Source organism: Pipra filicauda, unplaced genomic scaffold, assembly GCF_003945595.2.
Source record: "Pipra filicauda isolate LSUMZ 115617 unplaced genomic scaffold, ASM394559v2 scaffold1179_size23710_pilon, whole genome shotgun sequence".
In the NCBI taxonomy this organism is placed as follows: domain Eukaryota; kingdom Metazoa; phylum Chordata; class Aves; order Passeriformes; family Pipridae; genus Pipra; species Pipra filicauda.
Window position 1 is genome coordinate 2,288 of NW_024103628.1, and position 21,405 is coordinate 23,692.

At 57.3% G+C, this 21,405-nt stretch overlaps 3 protein-coding genes across 3 annotated transcripts; 2 read left to right on the forward strand and 1 right to left on the reverse strand.

Moving 5' to 3' along the window:
• The first annotated feature begins 670 nt into the window (after positions 1-670).
• On the forward strand, positions 671-16,279 carry STMN4 (stathmin 4). Its single transcript, XM_039385321.1, has 6 exons — positions 671-690; positions 10,167-10,224; positions 11,534-11,629; positions 12,772-12,977; positions 14,856-15,047; positions 16,023-16,279. Exons 2-6 carry the CDS (start codon positions 10,212-10,214, stop codon positions 16,080-16,082), a joined length of 567 nt encoding a protein of 188 aa, XP_039241255.1. The 5' UTR covers positions 671-690; positions 10,167-10,211; the 3' UTR covers positions 16,083-16,279.
• On the forward strand, positions 6,310-9,827 carry LOC114003592. The gene is made up of 2 exons (XM_039385316.1): positions 6,310-6,768; positions 8,684-9,827. Exons 1-2 carry the CDS (start codon positions 6,356-6,358, stop codon positions 9,432-9,434), a joined length of 1,164 nt encoding a protein of 387 aa, XP_039241250.1. The 5' UTR covers positions 6,310-6,355; the 3' UTR covers positions 9,435-9,827.
• A 2,846-nt stretch (positions 16,280-19,125) lies between the features above and the next one.
• On the reverse strand, positions 19,126-21,170 carry LOC114003593 (fibrinogen-like protein 1; the record flags this gene model as incomplete). Its single annotated transcript, XM_039385311.1, has 2 exons — positions 19,126-19,856; positions 20,895-21,170. Coding segments are annotated over 2 exons (423 nt in total), but the record flags the coding sequence as incomplete, so codon positions are not given.
• Positions 21,171-21,405: the final 235 nt, after the last annotated feature.

Consider the following 21,405-nt stretch of genomic DNA (forward strand, 5'->3'; position numbering starts at 1 on the left):
CCACTTTGACTGGTTCCCCCGAATTTAATCTAGGAAGCCTCCTTTTTTGTTTCCCCCGCGTGTGTTTTTTTAATTTTTAAATTTTTTTATTTTTTAATCCCCCTTGTTTTTAAATAATCCCGATTTTTTTTTAACGCGCTTTTTTTTTTTATTCCAAAATTTTTTTCTTCTTTTTTCTTTTAATAAATCCCGAATTTTTTTTTTTTAACACCCGTTTTTTTTTTTTTATTCCATTTTTTTTCCTCTTTTTTTTTTTTTTTTTATTTTTTAATCCCTTTTTTTTAATCCCCCATTTTTTTTTTTTTTCAACGCCGATATTTTTTATTTTTTTTATTCTAAATTTTTTTTTTCTTTTTTGCCCTTTTTTTTTTTTTTCCTATTTTTTCTTTTCTCCCTCCCCGACCCCCCAAAAATAGCGGCCGGGGTGTGACGTCAGCGGGCGGGGCCCGCGACGCGGGGTGCAGCCAATGGGGCGGGAGGGGGCGGGACCTCAATAGCGCACAGCCAATGGGGCTGGAGGGGCGTGGCCTCGGCGGGGCGCAGCCAATGGGCGGGCGGGGCCTTGGCGGGGCGCAGCCAATGGGAGGTCGCGGCGGTGATGTCATGGGGGCGGCGGGGCGCGGACCCCCCGAGGCCGCGTTAAAGGCGCGCGGGCGGAGCCGCGAGAGCAGCGCGAGCTGCGGGGACACCGTGAGTGAGGGGGCATCGATCCATCCATCGATCGATCGATCGATCGGGGGGGTTTGATTGATTAGGGAGGGGTTCCATTGATTAGGGGGGTGTTTGATTGATTAGGGAGGGGTTCCATTGATTAGGGAGGGGTTGGATTGATAAGGGGGGTTTTTAATTGATTAGGATGGTTTTCCATGATGAGGGGGGGTTCGATTGAGAAGGGGGGTGTGTGGCTTGATTAGGAGATGGTTCTATCGATAGGGAGGGTTGGATTGATTAGGCGAGGGGTTGATTGATAGGGAGGGGTTGGATTGATTAGGGGTGTTATGATTGATTTGTGTGTGTGTTTGATTGATCTGGAGGGTTGGTTGATGAGAGGGGTTCTATTGATCAGGGAGGGGTTCGATTGATTAGGGGGTGTTTGATTCATTGGGGGGGTGTTTGATTAATTGGGGGGTGTTTGATTGATCAGGGAGGGGTTGGATTGATTAGGGAAGGGTTTCATTGATAAGGGGGGTGTTTGATTGATAAGGGAGGGGTTGGATTGATTAGGGAAGGGTTTCATTGATAAGGGGGCGTTTGATTCATTGGGGAGGCGTTTGATTGATTAGGGAGGGGTTGGATTGATTAGGGAGGGGTGTGTTTGACTTGAACCAGGGAGGGGTTGGCTTGATTTAGCGAGGGGTTCCATTGCTTCAGGGAGGGGGTGGATTGACGTCGGAGGGGTTCCATTGAGAGGGGGGGTTCTGCTTGATTAGGGGGTGTTTGATTCATTGGGGGGGTGTTTGATTAATTGGGGGGTGTTTGATTGATCAGGGAGGGGTTGGATTGATTAGGGAGGGGTTCCATTGATAAGGGGGGTGTTGGATTGATTAGGGAGGGGTTCGATCGATTAGGGAGGGGTTCTATTGATTAGGGAGGGGTTCGATTGATTAGGGGGTGTTTGATTCATTGGGGGGGTGTTTGATTAATTGGGGGGTGTTTGATTGATCAGGGAGGGGTTGGATTGATTAGGGAGGGGTTCCATTGATAAGGGGGGTGTTTGATTGATAAGGGAGGGGTTGGATTGATTAGGGAAGGGTTTCATTGATAAGGGGGCGTTTGATTCATTGGGGGGGCGTTTGATTGATTAGGGAGGGGTTGGATTGATTAGGGAGGGGTTCCTTTGATAAGGGGGGTGTTTGATTCATTGGGGGGGTGTTTGATCAATAAGGGGGTGTTTGATTGATTAGGGAGGGGTTGGATTCATTGCGAGGTGTGTTTGATCGATAAGGGGGTGTTTGATCGATTGGGGGGGTTGATTGATTTGGGGGGTATTTGATTGATTAGGGAGGGGTTCGATTGATTAGGGAGGGGTTCGATTGATTAGGGAGGGGTTTCATCGATAAGGGGGTGTTTGATTCTTAAGGGGGCTGTTTGATTGATTAGGGGGGTGTTTGATCGATTAGGGAGGGGTTCCATTGATAAGGGGTGTGTTTGATTGATTAGAGGGGTGTTTGATTGATTAGGGAGGGGTTGGATTGATTAGAGAGGGCTTTGATTGATTAGGGGGGTGTTCGATTGATTGGGGGGGGGTTGATCGATTAGGGAGGGATTCCATCGATTACGGGGGTGCTTAATTGATTAGGGAGGGGTTGGATTGATTAGGGGAGTGTTTGAGTGATTAGGGAGGGGTTTCATTGATAAGGGGGCGTTTGATTCATTGGGGGGGTGTTTGATTGATTGGGGGGTGTTTGATTGATTAGGGAGGGGTTGGATTCATTGGGGGCGTGTTTGATCGATTGGGGGGTGTTTGAGTGATTAGGGAGGGGTTCCATTGATGAGGGGTGTGTTTGATTGATTAGAGGGGTGTTTGATTGATTAGGGAGGGGTTTCATTGATAAGGGGGTGTTTGATTCTTAAGGGAGCTGTTTGATTGATTAGGGAGGGGTTCCATCGATTAGGGGGTGTTGGATTGATTAGGGGTGTGTTTGATCGATTAGGAGGGGTTTGATTGATTAGGGAGGGGTTTGATTGATTGGGGGGGTGTTTGATCGATTAGGGAGGAGTTCCATTGATTGGGGGGGTGTTGGATTGATTAGGGAGGGGTTGGATTGATCGGGGGCTGTTTGATTGATCGGGGGCTGTTTGATTGATCGGGGGCTGTTTGATTGATCGGGGGGTGTTTGATTGATCGGGGGGTGTTTGATTGATTAGGGAGGGGTTCGATCGATTGGGGGGTGTTTGATTGATTGGGGGGGTGAATCATTGGGGGAGGTTTGATCGGTAAGGGGGTGTTTGATCAATAAGGGGGTGTTTGATCAATAAGGGGTGTTTGATCAATAAGGGGGTGTTTGATTGATTAGGGAGGGGTTGGATTGATTAGGGAGGGGTTGGATTGATTAGGGAGGGGTTTCACTGATAATGGGGTGTTTGATTGATTGGGGGGTGTTTGATTGATTAGGGAGGGGTTCGATCGATTGGGGGGTGTTTGATTGATTAGGGAGGGGTTCGATCGATTAGGGGGTGTTTGATTGATTAGGGAGGGGTTCCATTGATAAGGGGTGTATTTGATCGATTAGGGGGGTGTTTGATTGAATAGGGAGGGTGTTCAATTGATTGGGGGGTGTTTGATTGATTAGGGGGTGTTTGATCGATTGATTGGGAGGGTATGGATTGATTAGGGAGGGGTTCCATGGATAAGGGGAGTGTTTGATTGATTAGGGGGATGTTTGATTGATTAGGGAGGGGTTGGATTGGTTAGGGAGGAGTTTGATTGATCGGGGGGGGTTGATTGATTAAGGAGTGGTTTGATTGATTAGGGAGGAGTTTGATTGATTGGGGGGGTTTGATTGATCGGAGGGGTTTGGTTGATAAGGGGGGTTTGATTGATGAGGTGTTTGATCGGACGGGTGGTTGATGATGGGTTCGATTGATCAGGGGGGTGTTTGATTGATCAGGGGGGTGTTTGATTGGTCGGGGGGGTGTTTGATTGATCAGGGGGTGTTTGATTGATCGGGAGGTGTTTGGTTCATTGGGGGGTGTGTTTGATTGATTAGGGGGGTGTCTGATTGATTGGGAGGTGTTTAATTAATCGGGGGGGTTCGATTGATCAGGGGGCTGTTTGATTGATCAGGGGGGTTTGATTGATCGGGGGGTTTGATTGATCGGGGCATTAACTCATTAGGGCGGTGTTTGATTCATTAGGGGGTGTTTAATTGATTGGGGGGTATTTGATTGATTGGGGGGTATTTGATTGATTGGGGGGTGTTTAATTGATAAGGGCATGTTTGATTGGGGGGTGTTTGATTGATTAGGGGGCTGATTGGTTGATTGGGGGGGTGTTTGATTGATCGGGGGTTTAATTGATAAGGGGATGTTTGATTGATTAGGGGGTGTTTGATTGATCGGGGGTGTTTGATTGGGGGGTGTTTGATTGATTAGGACTGTGTTTAATTGATCAGGGGTGTTTGATTAATTAGGGCGGTGTTTGATTTATCGGGGGGTGTTTAATTGTTGGGGGGGGGTTGGTTAATTAGGGCTGCGTTTAATTGATCGGGGGGGTGTTTGATTAATTAGGGCTGTGTTTAACTGATCGGGGGGTGTTTAATTGATCGGGGGGGTGTTTGATTAATTAGGGCTGTGTTTAACTGATCGGGGGGTGTTTGGTTAATTAGGGCTGCGTTTAATTGATCGGGGGGGTGTTTGATTAATTAGGGCTGTGTTTAACTGATCAGGGGGTGTTTGGTTAATTAGGGCTGTGTTTAATTGATGGGGGGATGTTTAATTGATCGAGGGGTGTTTGATTAATTAGGGCAGTGTTTGATTGATTGGGGGGTCGTGGGACACGCCCACCGTTGGGGGGGGGAGGGGATGGGGCTCAGCACCCCCAGGATTCCTGGGAAATCTCTATCCCGGGAAGGGACCCTCCCCCTCAGCATTCCCGGGATCCCGCACCCCCAGGATCTTCTGGGAACCCCCATTTTCCAGGGAAAGGATCCTCCCCCTCAGCATTCCCGGATCCCACACCCTCAGCATTCCCAGGATCCTGCACCCCCAGCATCCTCTGGGAACCCCCATTTTCCAGGGAAAGGATCCTCAGCATTCCCAGGATCCCGCACCCCCAGGATCTTTGGGGATCCCATTTTCCAGGGGTGAGACCCTCCCCCTCAGCATTCCCAGGATCCTGCATCCCCGAGATCCTCAGGAGACCTCCATTTTCCAGGGAAGGGACCCTCCCCCTCAGCATTCCCAGGATCCTGCATCCCCGGGATCCTCGGGAGACTCCCATTTTCCAGGGAAGGGACCCTCAGCATTCCCGGGATCCCGCACCCCCAGCATCCTCAGGGAACCCCCATTTTCCAGGGAAGGGACCCTCCCCCTCAGCATTCCCGGCATCCCGCACCCTCAGCATCCTCGGGGGGCTCCCATTTTCCAGGGAAGGGACCCTCAGCATTCCCGGGATCCCGCACCCTCAGCATTCCCGGGATCCTGCTCGTCCAGGATCCTCTGGTGACGCCCATATTCCAAGGAAGGGACCCTCAGCATTCCCAGGATCCCGCACCCCCAGGATCTTTGGGGATCCCATTTTCCAGGGAAAGGACCCTCCCCTTTAGCATTCCCAGGATCCCGCACCCCCCGGATCTTTGGGGATCCCATTTTCCACGGAAGGGACCCTCAGCATTCCCAGGATCCCGCACCCCCAGCATCCTCTGGGAACCCCCATTTTCCAGGGAAGGGACCCTCAGCATTCCCGGGATCCCGCACCCCCAGGGATCCCCAGGGGAGGGCAGGAATTCTTGAGGCGCTGCCCTGCCCTCGGCAGCCTCTGGAATGTTTATTCCCGGTGGGAATTCAGGAGCTGAATCCCGGGAGGCGCTGCCCTGCCCTCGGCAGCCTCTGGAATGTTTATTCCCAGGAAAAGCGAGGGGGGGGGGGAGGGAAGAGGCTTCTCCTTCCCCCTGCCCTCCATCCCTCCGTCCCATCTCTCCCGCGCTTTTTCCAGGGAAAAAGAGGGAATATGGAGGGTGGATCGGGCCCCCCATTCCCCCTGCCATGGGCGGGGTGGGGTCGCCGGGATTGGGATGGGATCGCTGGGATCGGGATGGGCTCGCTGGGATCGGGATGGGCTCGCTGGGATTGGGATCACCGCCCTGGGATTGGGATTGTCTGGCTGGGATCAGGATTGGGATGGTCTGGCTGGGATCAGGATTGGGATTGTCTGGCTGGGATCAGGATTGGGATTGTCTGGCTGGGATCAGGATTGGGATTGTCTGGCTGGGATCAGGATTGGGATGGTCTGGCTGGGATCAGGATTGGGATGGTCTGGCTGGGATCAGGATTGGGATTGTCTGGCTGGGATCAGGATTGGGATGGTCTGGCTGGGATCAGGATTGGGATGGTCTGGCCGGGATCACGATTGGGATGGTCTGGCTGGGATCAGGATTGTCTTGCTGGGATCAGGATGGTCTTGCTGGGATCGGGATGGGCTCACCGGGATCGGGATGGTCTCCCTGGGATCGGGATGGTCTCCCTGGGATCGGGATGGTCTCCCTGGGATCGGGATGGTTTCTCTGGGATCAGGATGGTCTGGCTGGGATCAGGATGGACTCACTGGGATCAGAATGGTCTTGCTGGGATCAGGATGGTCTGGCTGGGATCAGGATGGTCTGGCTGGGATCAGGATGGTCTGGCTGGGATCGGGATGGTCTCTCTGGGATCGGGATGGTCTGGCTGGGATCGGGATGGTCTCTCTGGGATCGGGATGGTCTGGCTGGGATCGGGATGGTCTGACTGGGATCGGGATGGTCTGGCTGGGATTGGGATGGGCTCGCTGGGATCGGGATCACCTCCCTGGGATCGGGATTGTCTGGCTGGGATCAGGATTGTCTTGATGGGATCAGGATGGTCTGGCTGGGATCAGGATGGCCTCACTGGGATAGGGATTGTCTCGTTGGGGTCAGGACGGGCTCCCTGGGATCAGGATCAGGTCCCTGGGATCGGGATGGTCTGGCTGGGATCGGAATTGTCTGGCTGGGATTGGGATGGCCTCACCGGGATGAGGATGGACTTACTGGGATCGGGATGGGCTCGCCAGGATTGGGATCAACTTGCTGGGATTGGGATGGTCTTGCCAGGATCGGGATTGTCTGGCTGGGATCGGGATTGTCTGGCTGGGATCGGGATTGTCTGGCTGGGATCGGGATTGTCTGACTGAGATGAGGATGGTCTCACTGGGATCAGGATGGTTTCTCTGGGATCAGGATGGTCTGGCTGGGATCAGGATGGACTCACTGGGATCAGGATGAGGTCCCTGGGATCAGGATGGTCTGACTGGGATCGGGATTGTCTGGCTGAGATGAGGATGGTCTCACTGGGATCGGGATGGACTCACTGGGATCGGGATGGACTCACTGGGATCAGGATGGGCTCACTGGGATCAGGATGGGCTCCCTGGGATCAGGATCAGGTCCCTGGGATCGGGATGGTTTGGCTGGGATCGGGATGGTCTCACCAGGATCAGGATCACGTCTCTGGGATCAGGATCACCTGCCTGGAATGGGGATGGTCTGGCTGGGATCGGGATTGGCTCACTGGGATCAGGATGGACTCACTGGGATCAGGATCAGGTCCCTGGGATCAGGATTGTCTGGCTGGGATCGGGATGGTCTGATGGGATCGGGATGGTCTCTCTGGGATCAGGATTGTCTGGCTGGGATCGGGATTGTCTGATGGGATCGGGATGGTCTCTCGGGGATCAGGATGGGCTGGCTGGGATTGGGATTGTCTGGCTGGGATCGGGATGGTCTCTCTGGGATCAGGATGGTCTGGCTGGGATCGGGATTGTCTGGCTGGGATCGGGATTGTCTGGCTGGGATTGGGATTGTCTGACTGAGATGAGGATGGTCTCACTGGGATCAGGATGGTTTCTCTGGGATCGGGATGGTCTGGCTGGGATCAGGATGGACTCACTGGGATCAGGATGAGGTCCCTGGGATCAGGATGGTCTGACTGGGATCGGGATTGTCTGGCTGAGATGAGGATGGTCTCACTGGGATCGGGATGGACTCACTGGGATCGGGATGGTCTCACTGGGATCAGGATGGGCTCACTGGGATCAGGATGGGCTCCCTGGGATCAGGATCAGGTCCCTGGGATCGGGATGGTTTGGCTGGGATCGGGATGGTCTCACCAGGATCAGGATCACGTCTCTGGGATCAGGATCACCTGCCTGGAATGGGGATGGTCTGGCTGGGATCGGGATTGGCTCACTGGGATCAGGATCAGGTCCCTGGGATCAGGATTGTCTGGCTGGGATCGGGATGGTCTGATGGGATCGGGATGGTCTCTCTGGGATCAGGATTGTCTGGCTGGGATCGGGATTGTCTGATGGGATCGGGATGGTCTCTCGGGGATCAGGATGGGCTGGCTGGGATTGGGATTGTCTGGCTGGGATCGGGATGGTCTCTCTGGGATCAGGATGGTCTGGCTGGGATCGGGATTGTCTGATGGGATCGGGATGGTCTCTCGGGGATCAGGATGGGCTGGCTGGGATTGGGATTGTCTGGCTGGGATCGGGATGGTCTCTCTGGGATCAGGATGGTCTGGCTGGGATCGGGATGGCCTCACCGGGATCGGAATGGTCTGACTGGGATCGGGATGGTCTGGCCAGGATAAGGATTGTCTGGCTGGGATCAGGATGGGCTCACTGGGATCGGGATGGGATCGCCGGGATCGGGATGGTCTCACCGGGATCAGGATGGTCTGGCTGGGATCAGGATGGTCTCTGTGGGATCGGGATCACCTCCCTGGGATCGGGATTGTCTTGCTGGGATCAGGATGGTCTCTCTGGGATTGGGATCACCTTGCTGGGATCAGGATGGTCTCTCTGGGATTGGGATCACCTTGCTGGGATCAGGATGGTCTCTCTGGGATCGGGATTGTCTGGCTGGGATCGGGATGGACTCGCCGGGATAGGGATGGGCTCGCTGGGATAGGGATGGTCTGGCTGGGATTGGGATGGGCTCACCAGGATCAGGATCACCTCCCTGGGATCGGGATTCTCTGACTGGGATCAGGATGGTCTCTCTGGGATCAGGATTGTCTGGCTGGGATTGGGATGGGCTCACCAGGATCGGGATCCCCTCCCTGGGATCAGGATGGGCTCACTGGGATCAGGATGGGCTCACTGGGATCGGGATGGTCTCCCTGGGATCAGGATCACTTCCCTGGGATCAGGATTGTTCCCTCCATGCCGGGATTTGAGCGCGGTTTCATTTTGGAGGTCCCCACCCTTCCCCCCCCCCCCCCCCCCCCCCCCCCCCGGCGGGATAGGGAGGGCAATTCCCACTTGGAAGAGCTTCCAAACACCTGGAAAAGCCTCTGGATCCAGCAAGGATCCGGCTTCCCACCCCCCCCTCCTCCCTCTCCAGCCGTATCCATGGGGATGGATCCCGGGGCTGGCAGATGCTTCCAGGCTTTTATCCCACGGGAGAGGGCTGGGAAAGCCTGGAATGCCTCCAGATCCCCGGGAAAAGGAGGATTTGGGGAGGGAGGGGAACGCCAGGAGCCAGGGATCATCTCCAGGGACGGCATTCCCACATTTTTATCCCCGTTCCCGCTCCCCTGGCAGCCCCAGGGGGGGTTGTTTGTGTGATTCCCTCCGGCAAATCCCGGCAGGAAAAGAGGGAGAGGCTGGAATTCCTGGGGCCTGGAATGTCCCTTCCCTGGCATCGGAGGGTCCCTGTTGGAAAGCGGGGGGGGGGGGCATTTTTCCCCCTTAGAATGCAAAGCTGGGGATAATCCCCCAAAAAAACCGGCTCAGCTCCGGCTCTGGCGCAGCCGGGAAGGGCGTTCCCGGCAGGAAACCCTTTGGATGCCACTGGCGCTCCCAGAAAACCCCGGGAACGGGGAAGAGCCCGGATTATCCCGGTTTTCCTGATCCCTCATTCCCAGGGGGGTGGGGGCGGGGCCTGGGGATGATCCCCCCGGAGCCGCGGCCACGGAGACCCCCGGGAAGGGTCCCGGTGGGATTTGGGGGATCCCGGTGTGTCGGTGCTTCCAGAGGGGTTTGGAAAGGGGAGGGGTGAGGATTGGGAAACTTGGGATATGGGAGGAGCAGCAATGGGGTGTCCATCCCATCCCATCCATCCCATCAGTGTGTGCCCATCCCAATCCCATCCCAATCCCATTCCAATCCCATCCCATCCCATCCCATCCCATCCATCCCATCCCATCAGTGTGTTGCCCATCCCATCCCAATCCCATCCCATCCCATCCCACATTCCCATCCCATCCATCCCTTCCCATCCCATCCCATCCCATCCCACCCCGCATTCCCATCCCATCCCATCCCTTCCCTTCCATCCCATCCCATCCCACATTCCCATCCCATCCCATCCCACATTCCCATCCCATCCCCCCCGGAGCTGTTTCCCGAGGGTTCCAGGCAGGATTCCAGTGCCCCCATTCCCGGGACACCCCCACTGACCCCCCCCAACCCCTTTGCTCCGCAGGCTCCCAGATCCCTCTTCCTGCAGAATTCCAAGGATCGTCCCGCCATGACTCTGGCAGGTACCGGAGCATTCCCTGGCACCTGGAATTACTCCCACCCCCGATCCTGATCCCGATCCCGCCCCTTCCCTGGCACCTGGAATTACTCCCACCCCCGATCCTGATCCCGATCCCGCCCCTTCCCTGGCACCTGGAATTACTCCCACCCCCGATCCTGATCCCGCCCCTTCCCTGGCTCATGGAATGTCCCCCATCCCCCTGATCCCGATCCCGCCCCTTCCCTGGCACATGGAATGTCCCCCATCCCTCTGACACCCATCCCAATCCTTCCCTGGCACAATCCCACCCCTCTGATCCCGATCCCACCCCCCTGATCCCGATCCCGCCCTTCTGATCCCGATCCCGCTCTTCTGATCCCGATCCTGCCCCTCTGATCCCGATCCCACCCCCCTGATCCCGATCCCACCCCCCTGATCCCGATCCCACCCCTCTGATCCCGATCCCACCCCTCTGATCCCGATCCCACCCCCCTGATCCCGATTCTGCCCCTCTGATCCCGATCCCGCCCTTCTGATCCCGATCCCACCCCCTGAGCCACGAGCCCGCACCTTGATCCCGATCCCCGCACGTCCTGATCCAATCCCACCCCCCCTCTGATCCCGATCCCACCCCTCTGACCCCGATCCTGCCCCTCTGATCCTGATCCCACCCCTCTGATCCTGATCCCTTCCCCCTGATCCCGATCCCGCCCCCCTGATCCCGATCCCGCCACTCTGATCCCAATCCCGCCCCTCTGATCCCGATCCCACCACCTCTGATCCATGCCTCGCACTCTGACCCCCGATCCCCCCGCCCCTCTGATCCCCCCGATCCCACCCCCTGATCCAGATCCCGCCCCCTGATCCCGATCCCGCCCCTCGGATCCCGATCCGCACCTCGATCCCGATCCCCAACCCTCGGGATCCCGCCCCCCTGATCCCGATCCCGCCCCTCTGATCCCGATCCCACCCCTCTGACCCCGATCCTGCCCCTCTGATCCCAATCCCACCCCTTTGATCCCGATCCCATCCCTCTCATCCCAATCCCACCCCTATCATCCCAATCCCACCCCTCTCATCCCAATCCTATCTCTCTGATCCTGATCCCGCCCCCTGATCCCAATTCCACCCCTCTCATCCCAATCCCTTCCCCCTGATCCCGGTCCCTTCCCCCTGATCCCAATCCCACGCCTCTCATCCCAATCCCACCCCTCTCATCCCAATCCTATCTCTCTGATCCTGATCCCGCCCCCTGATCCCGCCCCCTGATCCCGATCCCTTCCCCCTGATCCCGATCCCGCCCCCCTGATCCCGATCCCATCTCTTCCCAGCGTACAAGGAGAAGATGAAGGAGCTCCCTCTGGTCTCCCTGTTCTGCTCCTGTTTCCTGTCGGATCCGCTCAACAAGCCGGGATACACGTACGAAGGTGGGACCCCCTTCCCAAACCCCTTCCCAAGGGGAGCCAGGAATTCGGGAAGGGCTCCAGGAACTGTGGAATAATCGGGATCACCCTCCAACCCCACCCGGCGGCTCCGTGGTTTTCTGGGAATGGCAGGAAGCAGGAGGGTGGGTTGGGATCTGGGGGGGCCTTGGGAAGAGCGGGGGACCCACGGGGAGGTTCCGAGCCCTCAGCATTCCCAAATATTCCCAGCTCAGCCCCACTGGTGGTTTGGGATCCAGGGGGTTCCGTGCCTTGGTGAAAGTCATGGATATCAGGGAATGTGGTGATGCATTGGGGTGGGAACTCCAAGACACCCATCCAGGGGATATTTGGGAGAGCTGAGGGCTGGGCGTGGATGGAGAGAGCTCAGCATTCCCAAATATTCCCAGTTCACTCTCCTGGATGGGTGTCCCGGAGTTCCCGCCCCAACCCACGACATTGGGGATGAACCACTGGGAAAATTGGGGTGAAACCCCTGGATATCAGGGAATGTGGTGATCCATTGGGGTGGGAACTCCAGGACACCCATCCAGGGGATATTTGGGAAAACTGAGCGCTGGGCATCTCCCCAAGGAATGGGAGAGCTCAGCATTCCCAAATATTCCCAGCTCACCCCCCGGATGGGTGTCCTGGAGTTCCTGCCCCAATGGATCACCACATTCCCTGATATCCTGGAGTTTCACCCCAATTTTCCCAAATTGGTGATCCATTGGGGTGGGAACTCCAGGATACCCGTCCAGGGGGCTAAGATGGGAATGTTTGGGAAAACTGAGGGCTGGGCATCTCCCCGTGGATGGGGAGAGCTCAGCATTCCCAAATATTCCCAGCTCACCCTCCTGGATGGGTGTCCTGGAGTTCCCGCCCCAACCCACGACATCGGGGATGAACCACAGGGAAAATTTGGGAAAGTTGGGGTGAAACTCCTGGAAATCAAGGAATGTGGTGATCCATTGGGGTGGGAACTCCAGGACACCCATCCAGGGGGCCGAGCTGGGAACATCCAGCCTTGGGAGGCTCCTCCCGATAACCCCGGGCGGGACGTGGAGCCGGAAAGGAGCTCGGCTCCCATTCCCGGCTCCCTGGGCGTTCCGGGCGGTTCCCGGCCGACATTCCCGCGTTGCCGGCAGACACGGTGGAGCTGGCGTGGTCGGTGCTGTCGGACATGGAGGTGATCGAGCTGAGCAAGCGCACGTCGGGCCAGTCCTTCGAGGTGATCCTGAAGCCGCCCTCCTTCGACGGCGTCCCCGAGTTCAACGCGTCGCTGCCGCGCCGCCGGGACCCGTCCCTGGAGGAGATCCAGAAGAAGCTGGAGGCGGCCGAGGAGCGCCGGAAGGTGGGGGGGGTGGGGGGGGGGCACCGGGAAGTTCCGACACCCGGCCTTGGCGAAGTTCTCCAAGTTCCCGATGGCCCCGACCTTGCCAAACTTCCCCAAATTCCCAACCTTCCCAGCCTTCCCCAACTTCCCCAAATTCCCAACCACCCCAACCTTCCCCACCTTCCCAACTTTCCTCAAATTCTCGACCTTCCCAACCTTCCTCAAATTCTCGACCTTCCCAACCTTCCTCAAATTCTCGACCTTCCCAACCTTCCTCAAATTCTCGACCTTCCCAACCTTCCTCAAATTCTCGACCTTCCCAACCTTCCTCAAATTCTCGACCTTCCCAACCTCCCCAAATTCCCGACCTTCCCAACCTTCCTCAAATTCCCGACCTCCCCAACCTCCCCAACCACCGCAACTCCTCCAACCATCCCAACAACCAAAACCTTCTCCACCTTCCCAACCTTCCCCAAATTCTCAACCACCCCAACCTTCCCAACCTCCCCAACCTTCCCAAATGCCCCCAAGTTCCCAACAACTCCAAACACCCCAACCTTCCCCACCTTCCCAACCTTCCCCAAATTCTCAACCTTCCCAACATTCCCAAAATGTCCCCAAATTCCCAACCTTCCCAACCTCCCCAACCACCCCAACCTCCCGAACCTTCCCAACCTTCCCAACCACCCCAACCTCCCTAACTTTCCCAACAACTCCAACCTTCCCAACCACCCCAACCTTCCCAACCTTCGCAAACTTCCCCAGATTCTCAACCTTCCAAACCTCCCCAAATTCCCAACCTTCCTTACCTCTCCAACCTTCCCAACCTTCCCAGCCCCTCCAACCTTCCCAAATTCTCAACCTCCCCAACCTCCCCAACCTCCCCAACCTTCCCAACCACTCCCACCTTTGCAAAACTCCCCAACCTTCCCCACCTTCCCAACCTTCCCCAGATTCTCAACCTCCCCAACCTCCCCAAATTCCCAACCTTCCCAACCTCTCCAACCTTCTCAACCTTCCCAAATTCTCAACCACCCCAACCTCCCCAGCCACCCCAGCCACTCCAACCTCCCCAACCTCCCGAACCTTCCCAACCATCCCAACCTTCCCAACCTTTTCAAATTCCCAACCTTCCCACCTTCCCAACCACCCCAACCACCCCAACATTCCCAACCACCTCAACCTTCCTAAACTTCCCAACAATCCCAATGATCCCCACCTTCCCCAAATTCCCAACCTTCCCAGCCTTCCCAACCTCCCCAAAATTCCCAACCACCCCAACCTTCCCCACCTTCCCAACCTTCCTCAAATTCCCGACCTTCCCAACCTTCCCAACCTCCCCAAATTCCCAACCTTCCCAACCTCCCCAAATTCCCAACCTTCCCAACCTCCCCAAATTCCCAACTCTCCCCAGCCTCCCCAAATTCCCAACCCTTCCCAACCTTCCCAACCTCCCCAAATTCCCAACCTTCCCAACCTCCCCAAATTCCCAACCTTCCCAACCTCCCCAAATTCCCAACCTTCCCAACCTCCTCAAATTCCCAACCTTCCCAACCTCCCCAAATTCCCAACCCTTCCCAACCTCCCCAAATTCCCAACCCTTCCCAACCTTCCCACCCTCCCCAAATTCCCAACCTTCCCAACCTCCCCAACCTCCCCAACCCCTCCCAACCTTCCCAACCTCCCCAACGTTCCCAACCACCTCAACCTTTCCAACCTCCTCAACCTTCCCAACCTCCCCAACATTCCCATCCCCTCCAACCTTCCCCAACATTCCCAAACCCCCCAACCCCTCCAACCCCCGTTGATTTCCCCCCCCCCCCCCTTTCCCACACATCCCCGATTCCGATGCGGTCCCGGCCGTTCCCCCGACGTATCCCTGTTTTCCCGGAGCAGTACCAGGAGGCGGAGCTGCGGAAGCACCTGGCGGAGAAGCGGGAGCACGAGCGGGAGGTGATCCAGAAGGCCATCGAGGAGAACAACAACTTCATCAAGACGGCCAAGGAGCGGCTGGCGCAGAAGATGGAATCCAACAAGGAGAACCGCGAGGCCCACCTGGCGGCCATGCTGGAGAGGCTCCAGGAGAAGGTGGGAGGCGGGAGAACGCGGAGCGGGGAGGTGGGAAGGGAGGGGGGGGGGGGCGGTCGCTCGGAATCGTGGAATGTCGGGATGGGTTGGGTGGGAATCCAGTTCCGACCCCGGCACCTCCCGCTGTCCCAGGGGATCCAACCCGGCCTTGGACACTGCCAGGGATCCAGGGGCAGCCCCAGCTTCTCTGGGAATTCCAGCCCAGCCCCTCCCCACCCTCCCAGCCGGGAATCCCTTCCCAATCTCCCCCCCAAATCTCCCCTTTCCCACTGGGATCCATTCCCTGGGGCCTGGCATTCCAGGCCCTGATCCCCAGGCCCTCTCCAGCTCTCCTGGAGCCCCTTCAGGCTCTGGAATGTGCTCCAAGCTCTCCCGGGATCCTTCCCAAATCCAGCCTGGCCATTCCCAGCTCTCCCAGCCTGGAGCCAGAGCCTGCCATTGGATCCATCCCCAGCCCAGCTCCTCCCTGGGAAGGAGTTCCGGGAACAAGGGGGTTCCCTGGGAATCTCGGCACTCAGGGCAGGGTCTCCCTTCCCCTTTCCTGCCTTTTCCATCCCCACATTCCAGAAAACCCCCTCTGAGTGGATTCTGAGTGTCCTTTATCCTGGAATCCCGGAATGGTTTGGGTGGGAAGGGCCCTTAAATCCCATCCCATTCCATGGGCAGCCACACCTCCCGCTATCCCGGGGAAGGACTCCAGCATTCCTTAGGTGATCCCAAGGGATCAGAGACTCCAGCATTCCTTAGGTGATCCCAAGGAAGGACTCCAGCATTCCTTAGGTGATCCCAGGGAAGGCCTCCAGCATTCCTTAGGCGATCCCAAGGGATCAGAGCACTCCAGCATTCCCTGGATGATCCCAGGACCCCCCAAGGTCACCCACCCGCGGGATGACCCTCTGTAACTCCCCGTTGCTTCCCGCCCTTCCGGATTGTCCCGGATCCCCCCTGACGAGCGTTCCCGCTCCGTTCCCGCAGGACAAGCACGCGGAGGAGGTCCGGAAAAACAAGGAGCTGAAGGAAGAGGCCTCCAGGTAAAGAGGCTCTGCTCGGACTCTCAGCTCCGGGGGCGGATTTTTCCGGAGGCTCCCGCGGGCTCGACCGGAGCGGAAGGGCCGGGAACGTTCCCTCTGCTTTTCCGTGCTCCGTGTGGAATCGGGACGGAGCCGCCGGGCGATCCCAAGACATTCCGGGGTGATGGAGGGGAGGGTTGGGAAGTGAAGGAAAGAGAGGGGAGGGGGTTTTTCTTGGGGTGGGAATGGTGGGGGCCAGATTTGGGATCTCTCCACCTGCCTCGGGAGGGTTTTCCCGGCATCCAGGTCCGGAGGAGGAAGAGGAGGAGGAGGAGGAGGAGGAGGGAAAATCCCGGGGGGCCGGAAGGGGTGGGCAGGGAGGGGTGGGAATGTGCGTCGTGTGTGGCTGTAGTCGGGAATCCCTCTGGAATCTTCTCCTCCCATCCCGTCTCTTGGCGTCCCTCCCCCCCGTTCCCGCCCGGATTCGGGATCTCTCCCCCCCTTTAATTTGCCCTCCAAATTTTGGGAATGGGGAGGAGGATCCCCCCCTTTGGAATGGTCAGGGATTGGGGGGGGAGGGGTTGTGGCTCCAAAGGTTTTTTTCTATCTTGGAATCGCCCACGATCCTTTCCAAGGACTTCCCAAAGAAAGCGGTGGGGGGGGTGTGTTTTTTATTTTGTAAGAACCTCCCAAAAAAAAACCCCTCGTCCCTGTGGGAGAACTCCTGGATGAAATCCCGTTTTCCCGCTGTAAAGCCGCCGGCTCCCGGAAAACAGGAGCGGGAGGAGGGAAAAACAGGGATGTGGAGAATGGAATGGGGGGAGGAAAACAAGAGGGAAAAGGAGGAGGAGGAGCCAGAGGTGGGGTGGAGATGCCCGTGGAGGAGGAGACAATTCCACGGCGGAATCGGGAACAGCGGCGGCACCTCCGGGCGGGAAAACCCGGCGGGATCCTCCGGCGGCTTTTCGGGAGCTGCCCCGCAATTCCCGGGAAAAGGAGGGGTGGGAATGCCGCCCCCTCTCCCAATTCCCAGCGGGAACCGCTCCCTCGACCTCCGACCTTTCCAACTGGTGCCAGGAGGGTTTTGCTCGCCACAAAATTCCCGAGCTCCGGGTCGGGATTCCGGAGGGAATCGCGTCCCCCCCTTCGGCCGTGCCCGGATCCCAGGGGGGAATTCCCGGGATGAGGGAGCGGGGGCAGGAGCCGGAGGGGCCGTTCCGAGTTTGTCCCTTTTTGTACACAAACGTTGTAAATACGAATAAACTGCCCGGGCCTTTCCTGGCTTTTCTCACGATCCCTGCCCCGCTTTTCCAGGGTTTTTTTTTTTAGGGAAAAGGAGGGAATTAGGGTGGGCATTGGGATGGGATGGGATGGGATGGGATGGGCCTGTTTTCCCTCCTTGTCCCAAAAATCCCGGTGGGACTGGGGCGGGTTTGGGGGCTTTTCCCATTCCAGACTCGGAGCAGGGAATTCCATCCGTGTGCTGGGAGAAGAGGGAGCTCGGAGGGAGCTGGAGATGATCCATGGGTTTATCCATGATCCATGGGTTTATCCCTGGATTAGGGAATCGGGTCTTTCCCACTGTCCTGGGTCTCAGTTCTGTGCCACCCAAAATCCTTGGGAGCATTCCAGACATCCACAGGATCCTGGGGGATCCTGGGAAAGGACCTGGGGAGAGCAGGAGAGCACCTGAGGAGGTAGGAGGAGGATGAGGCGAGATCCAGGGATTTGGGAGCGGCCTGGGATAGTGGGAGGTGTCCCTGACCATGGAGTGGGATGAGATCTGAGGTCCCTTCCCACCCAAACCATTCCAGGATTCCGGGATCCTCCTGCTCCAGAGCCTGAATCCTGAGGGATTTTCAGCCTTGTGCTTTCTGGAATCCTGAAATCCTGGGATGGTTTGGGTGGGAAGGGCCCTTAAATCCCATCCCATTCCATGGTCAGGGACACCTCCCGCTATCCCAGGGGATCCAACCCGGCCTTGGACACTCCCAGGGATCCAGGGGCAGCCCCAGCTTCTCTGGGAATTCCAGACCAGCCCCTCCCCACCCTCCCAGCCAGGAATCCCTTCCCAATCTCCCCCCCAAATCTCCCCTTTCCCACTGGGATCCATTCCCTGGGGCCTGGCATTCCAGGCCCTGATCCCCAGACCCTCTCCAGCTCTCCTGGAGCCCCTTCAGGCTCTGGAATGTGCTCCAAGCTCTCCCGGGATCCTTCCCTTCTCCATCCCAAACTCCTTAGAGCAGGAGGGTGGGCGGGAATCACCCCTGGAATGAAGAACTGCGGGAAAGGAAGGGTGGAAACGTGAATTCCAAGGTGCAATTCCCAAGGTTTGGGAGCGGCGCCTTTATCCTCGGGTTTAATAATCCCACAAATCCCGACCGTGGATTGGGAACAACGGGATCCTTAATTAATCAAGTGATTAATTGGGGCCTTAACGGGGTGTTGATTAACCAGGAGATGCCTTGGAATTCTGGTCCCAAGTGGGAATGTCAGGCCCAAGGCACATCCAGAGGAGTCTTGGGAATGATCCCAACTCTTGGAATCCTTCCCAGGCGAAGGAAAAGACAACAATGTCGGGTTATTGTCTCCGGGATGTTTGGAAGGTGATTTTTCCATGGATTTGCCCCTAAATTCCAGGGGAAACACGGTCTGGAATAGCCCGAAAGAAACCACCGGAACCAGGAGGGAAACGCTCGGGAAAAACGGGAAAATCCACCTTTTCCTTCTCCGAACGTTCCCGGGCTCGTGGGACGGGAAAAAGGGAATTTAATTAATTACTTGATTAGATGTTTAATGTCCTCCAGCTCCCGGGTTCCCGGGAGAAGGCAAAATCTGGGGGAAAAGGAGGGTCTTCCGCTGGAATTGCACATGGAAAATTAACCCCGAACAGCAGATCAGGTTTATCGGGAATAAGGAATGAGCGGAAAAATAAAAGAGGGATAAATCCGGTCTGAGCCTTCCCGCCAGTCGGTTTTTGGGTGGATAAAAAATCCTCCTGGAATTCTTCGCCGGGGAAAAAGGATGGAAAGGCGGGAACGGGACGGAAAACAACGGAAAGCGGCGGAAAAATTCCCATGGTTTTTTTTTATTTTAAAATATTTGCCTTTGGAATGTTGTCGCGGCCGGTCGATGTCCGTGCCTGGAACACGATCCCTGCCTTCCCAAACTTCCCGCGATTCCAGGCCTGGGAGTGCTCTCCTGGCTTTCCTCGGGGCCACATCCAAGTGGTGGTGGATCTTCGGGATCTTCAGGATCTTCAGGATCGTCAGGATCTTCGGGATTTTCCGGGCCTTCCAAAGCTCTGCCCGGAGCGGAGGGATTCTCATCCCACGGGATAACAGCTAGTCCATGGCATTCCACATGGAAAACTCTTCTGGGATTCCCGGTCCTCTGCTTCCTCCTGGAACGTCGCCGGAGCTCCAGTGTCGGTTTGGAGCCGATTCCCACCACCGGGACAACGGGATTTACTCCCGGGAACGCCCAAAGCCCTTCCCAGGAATCACCTCGGCATTCCCAGGAGAGCTCCCGCCCCCCAACCCGGAGCGATTCCCTGTTGGATCCCCCTCGGATGGATTCCCTCCCGAAGCCAACAGTTCTTTTCCCCGGAGCGTTCCCGGCCCTCCCCGTTCCCGGCGTTCCGCGGGATCCGTCACGGGGAGAGGCGGGGCCGGAACGTGCGGGGCCGGATCATCATCACCACCTTCCGCAGGGAATAATAGTCCGTGTCCTTCCAGGAATACCACACGATCCCGTCCGGCCCCAGCATCTTCCGGTTCTTGATGGAATATCTCCCGCCCTGCAGGATGGGAGACACGGGGAAGCATTGGAAAACCGGCTGGAAAACAGCAATTCAATCCCGGAATTCCTCAGGTAATCCCGACGGAGCCACGCCCGCCCGCCTCGGGCTGCTGGAATCACCCATTCCAGGGGTTTCCACAGGGTCATTCCAAGCCCCAGAGCACAGAGGCGGCTCCGTAGTCGCGTCTGATCCATGGAAAAGTTGGATCACCCCCTGGGGATCCTTTTATTCTGTCCCGGGAGAGCAGAGGTTGGTCAAGCCAGGAGGGAAGGATCTGCTCCAAGGGAGGAGAGGGAACGGCCTCCGGCTGCTCCAGGGGAGGCTCAGGTGGGATATTGGGAACAATTCCCACATGGTGGTTAAACATTGGAATGAACTTCCCAGGGCAGGGCTGGAATCGCCATTCCCAAAGGGATTTCCAATCCCTGTGGATGCGGCCCTTGGGGACACGGATCCGTGCTGACCTTGGCAGTGCTGGGAATGGTTGGACTCCGTGATTCCAGAGGGTTTTTCCAACCTGAACCATCCCTAAGGATCCTGTGCCATCCTGGCACTGTCCCAGCTCTCCACAATTCCCTGGGAGGAAGTTCCAGGAGGTCCCCAATTCCCAGGGAACGAGGGACAGGAGGAGAGGGAACGGCCTCCAGCTGGGCAGGTGGGATTTTGGGAACAATTCCCGCATGGAAAGGGCTGTCAGGCCCTGGAAGTCCTGGATTCCCCATTCCTGGAGGGATCTCAGATCCCTGTGGATGTGGCTCAGCTGGGATATTGGGAACAATTCCCGCACGGAAAAAGGGCTGCCCAGGGCTGGATTCCCCATTCCAGGCGGGATTCCCAACCCCCGTGGATGTGGCCCTCGGGGACGCGGATCCGTGGCGGCCTCGGCAGCGCCGGGATAACTCCGGACCCGAAGTCATCCCAGACTTTTCCCAACCTCGACGAATCCCTAATTCCGCCGCCGCCGCCGCCCCCTTCCCAACCCTCGGAACTCCCATCCCGGCGTCTCCCATCCCGCTTTTCCGGCCCGTTCCCCACCTTGTAGTAGACGCCGTTGAGGTTGGAGAAGAAGCACTGGTGGTACCACCACCCGCCGTGGGAGATCTCGGCGCAGATGTTCCCGGAATCCGGGGTGCTGAAGCTCCTCTTGTCGTGGTACCAGGCGAAGGAATCCTCCACCGTGCCGCTGAACCCGTCCACGTGCAGCCGGTAGTAGTTCTCCTCGTCCTCGATGCTGCCGGGAAGGGGGGGAAATCCAGGGAATATCTGAGGAATCCCGGAGCGTGGGGGGACTATTGGGGTGCAGAGCCCCCCCTGTGCCCATGGGGGGAATATTGGGGTGCAGAGACCCCCCTGTGCCCATGGGGGGAATATTGGGGTGCAGAGACCCCCCTGTGCCCATGGGGGGAATATTGGGGTGCAGAGACCTCCCTACAGCCCATGGGGGGGAATATTGGGGTGCAGAGACCCCCCTGTGCTCATGGGGGGAATATTGGGGTGCAGAGACCCCCCTGTGCCCATGGGGGGAATATTGGGGTGCAGAGACCCC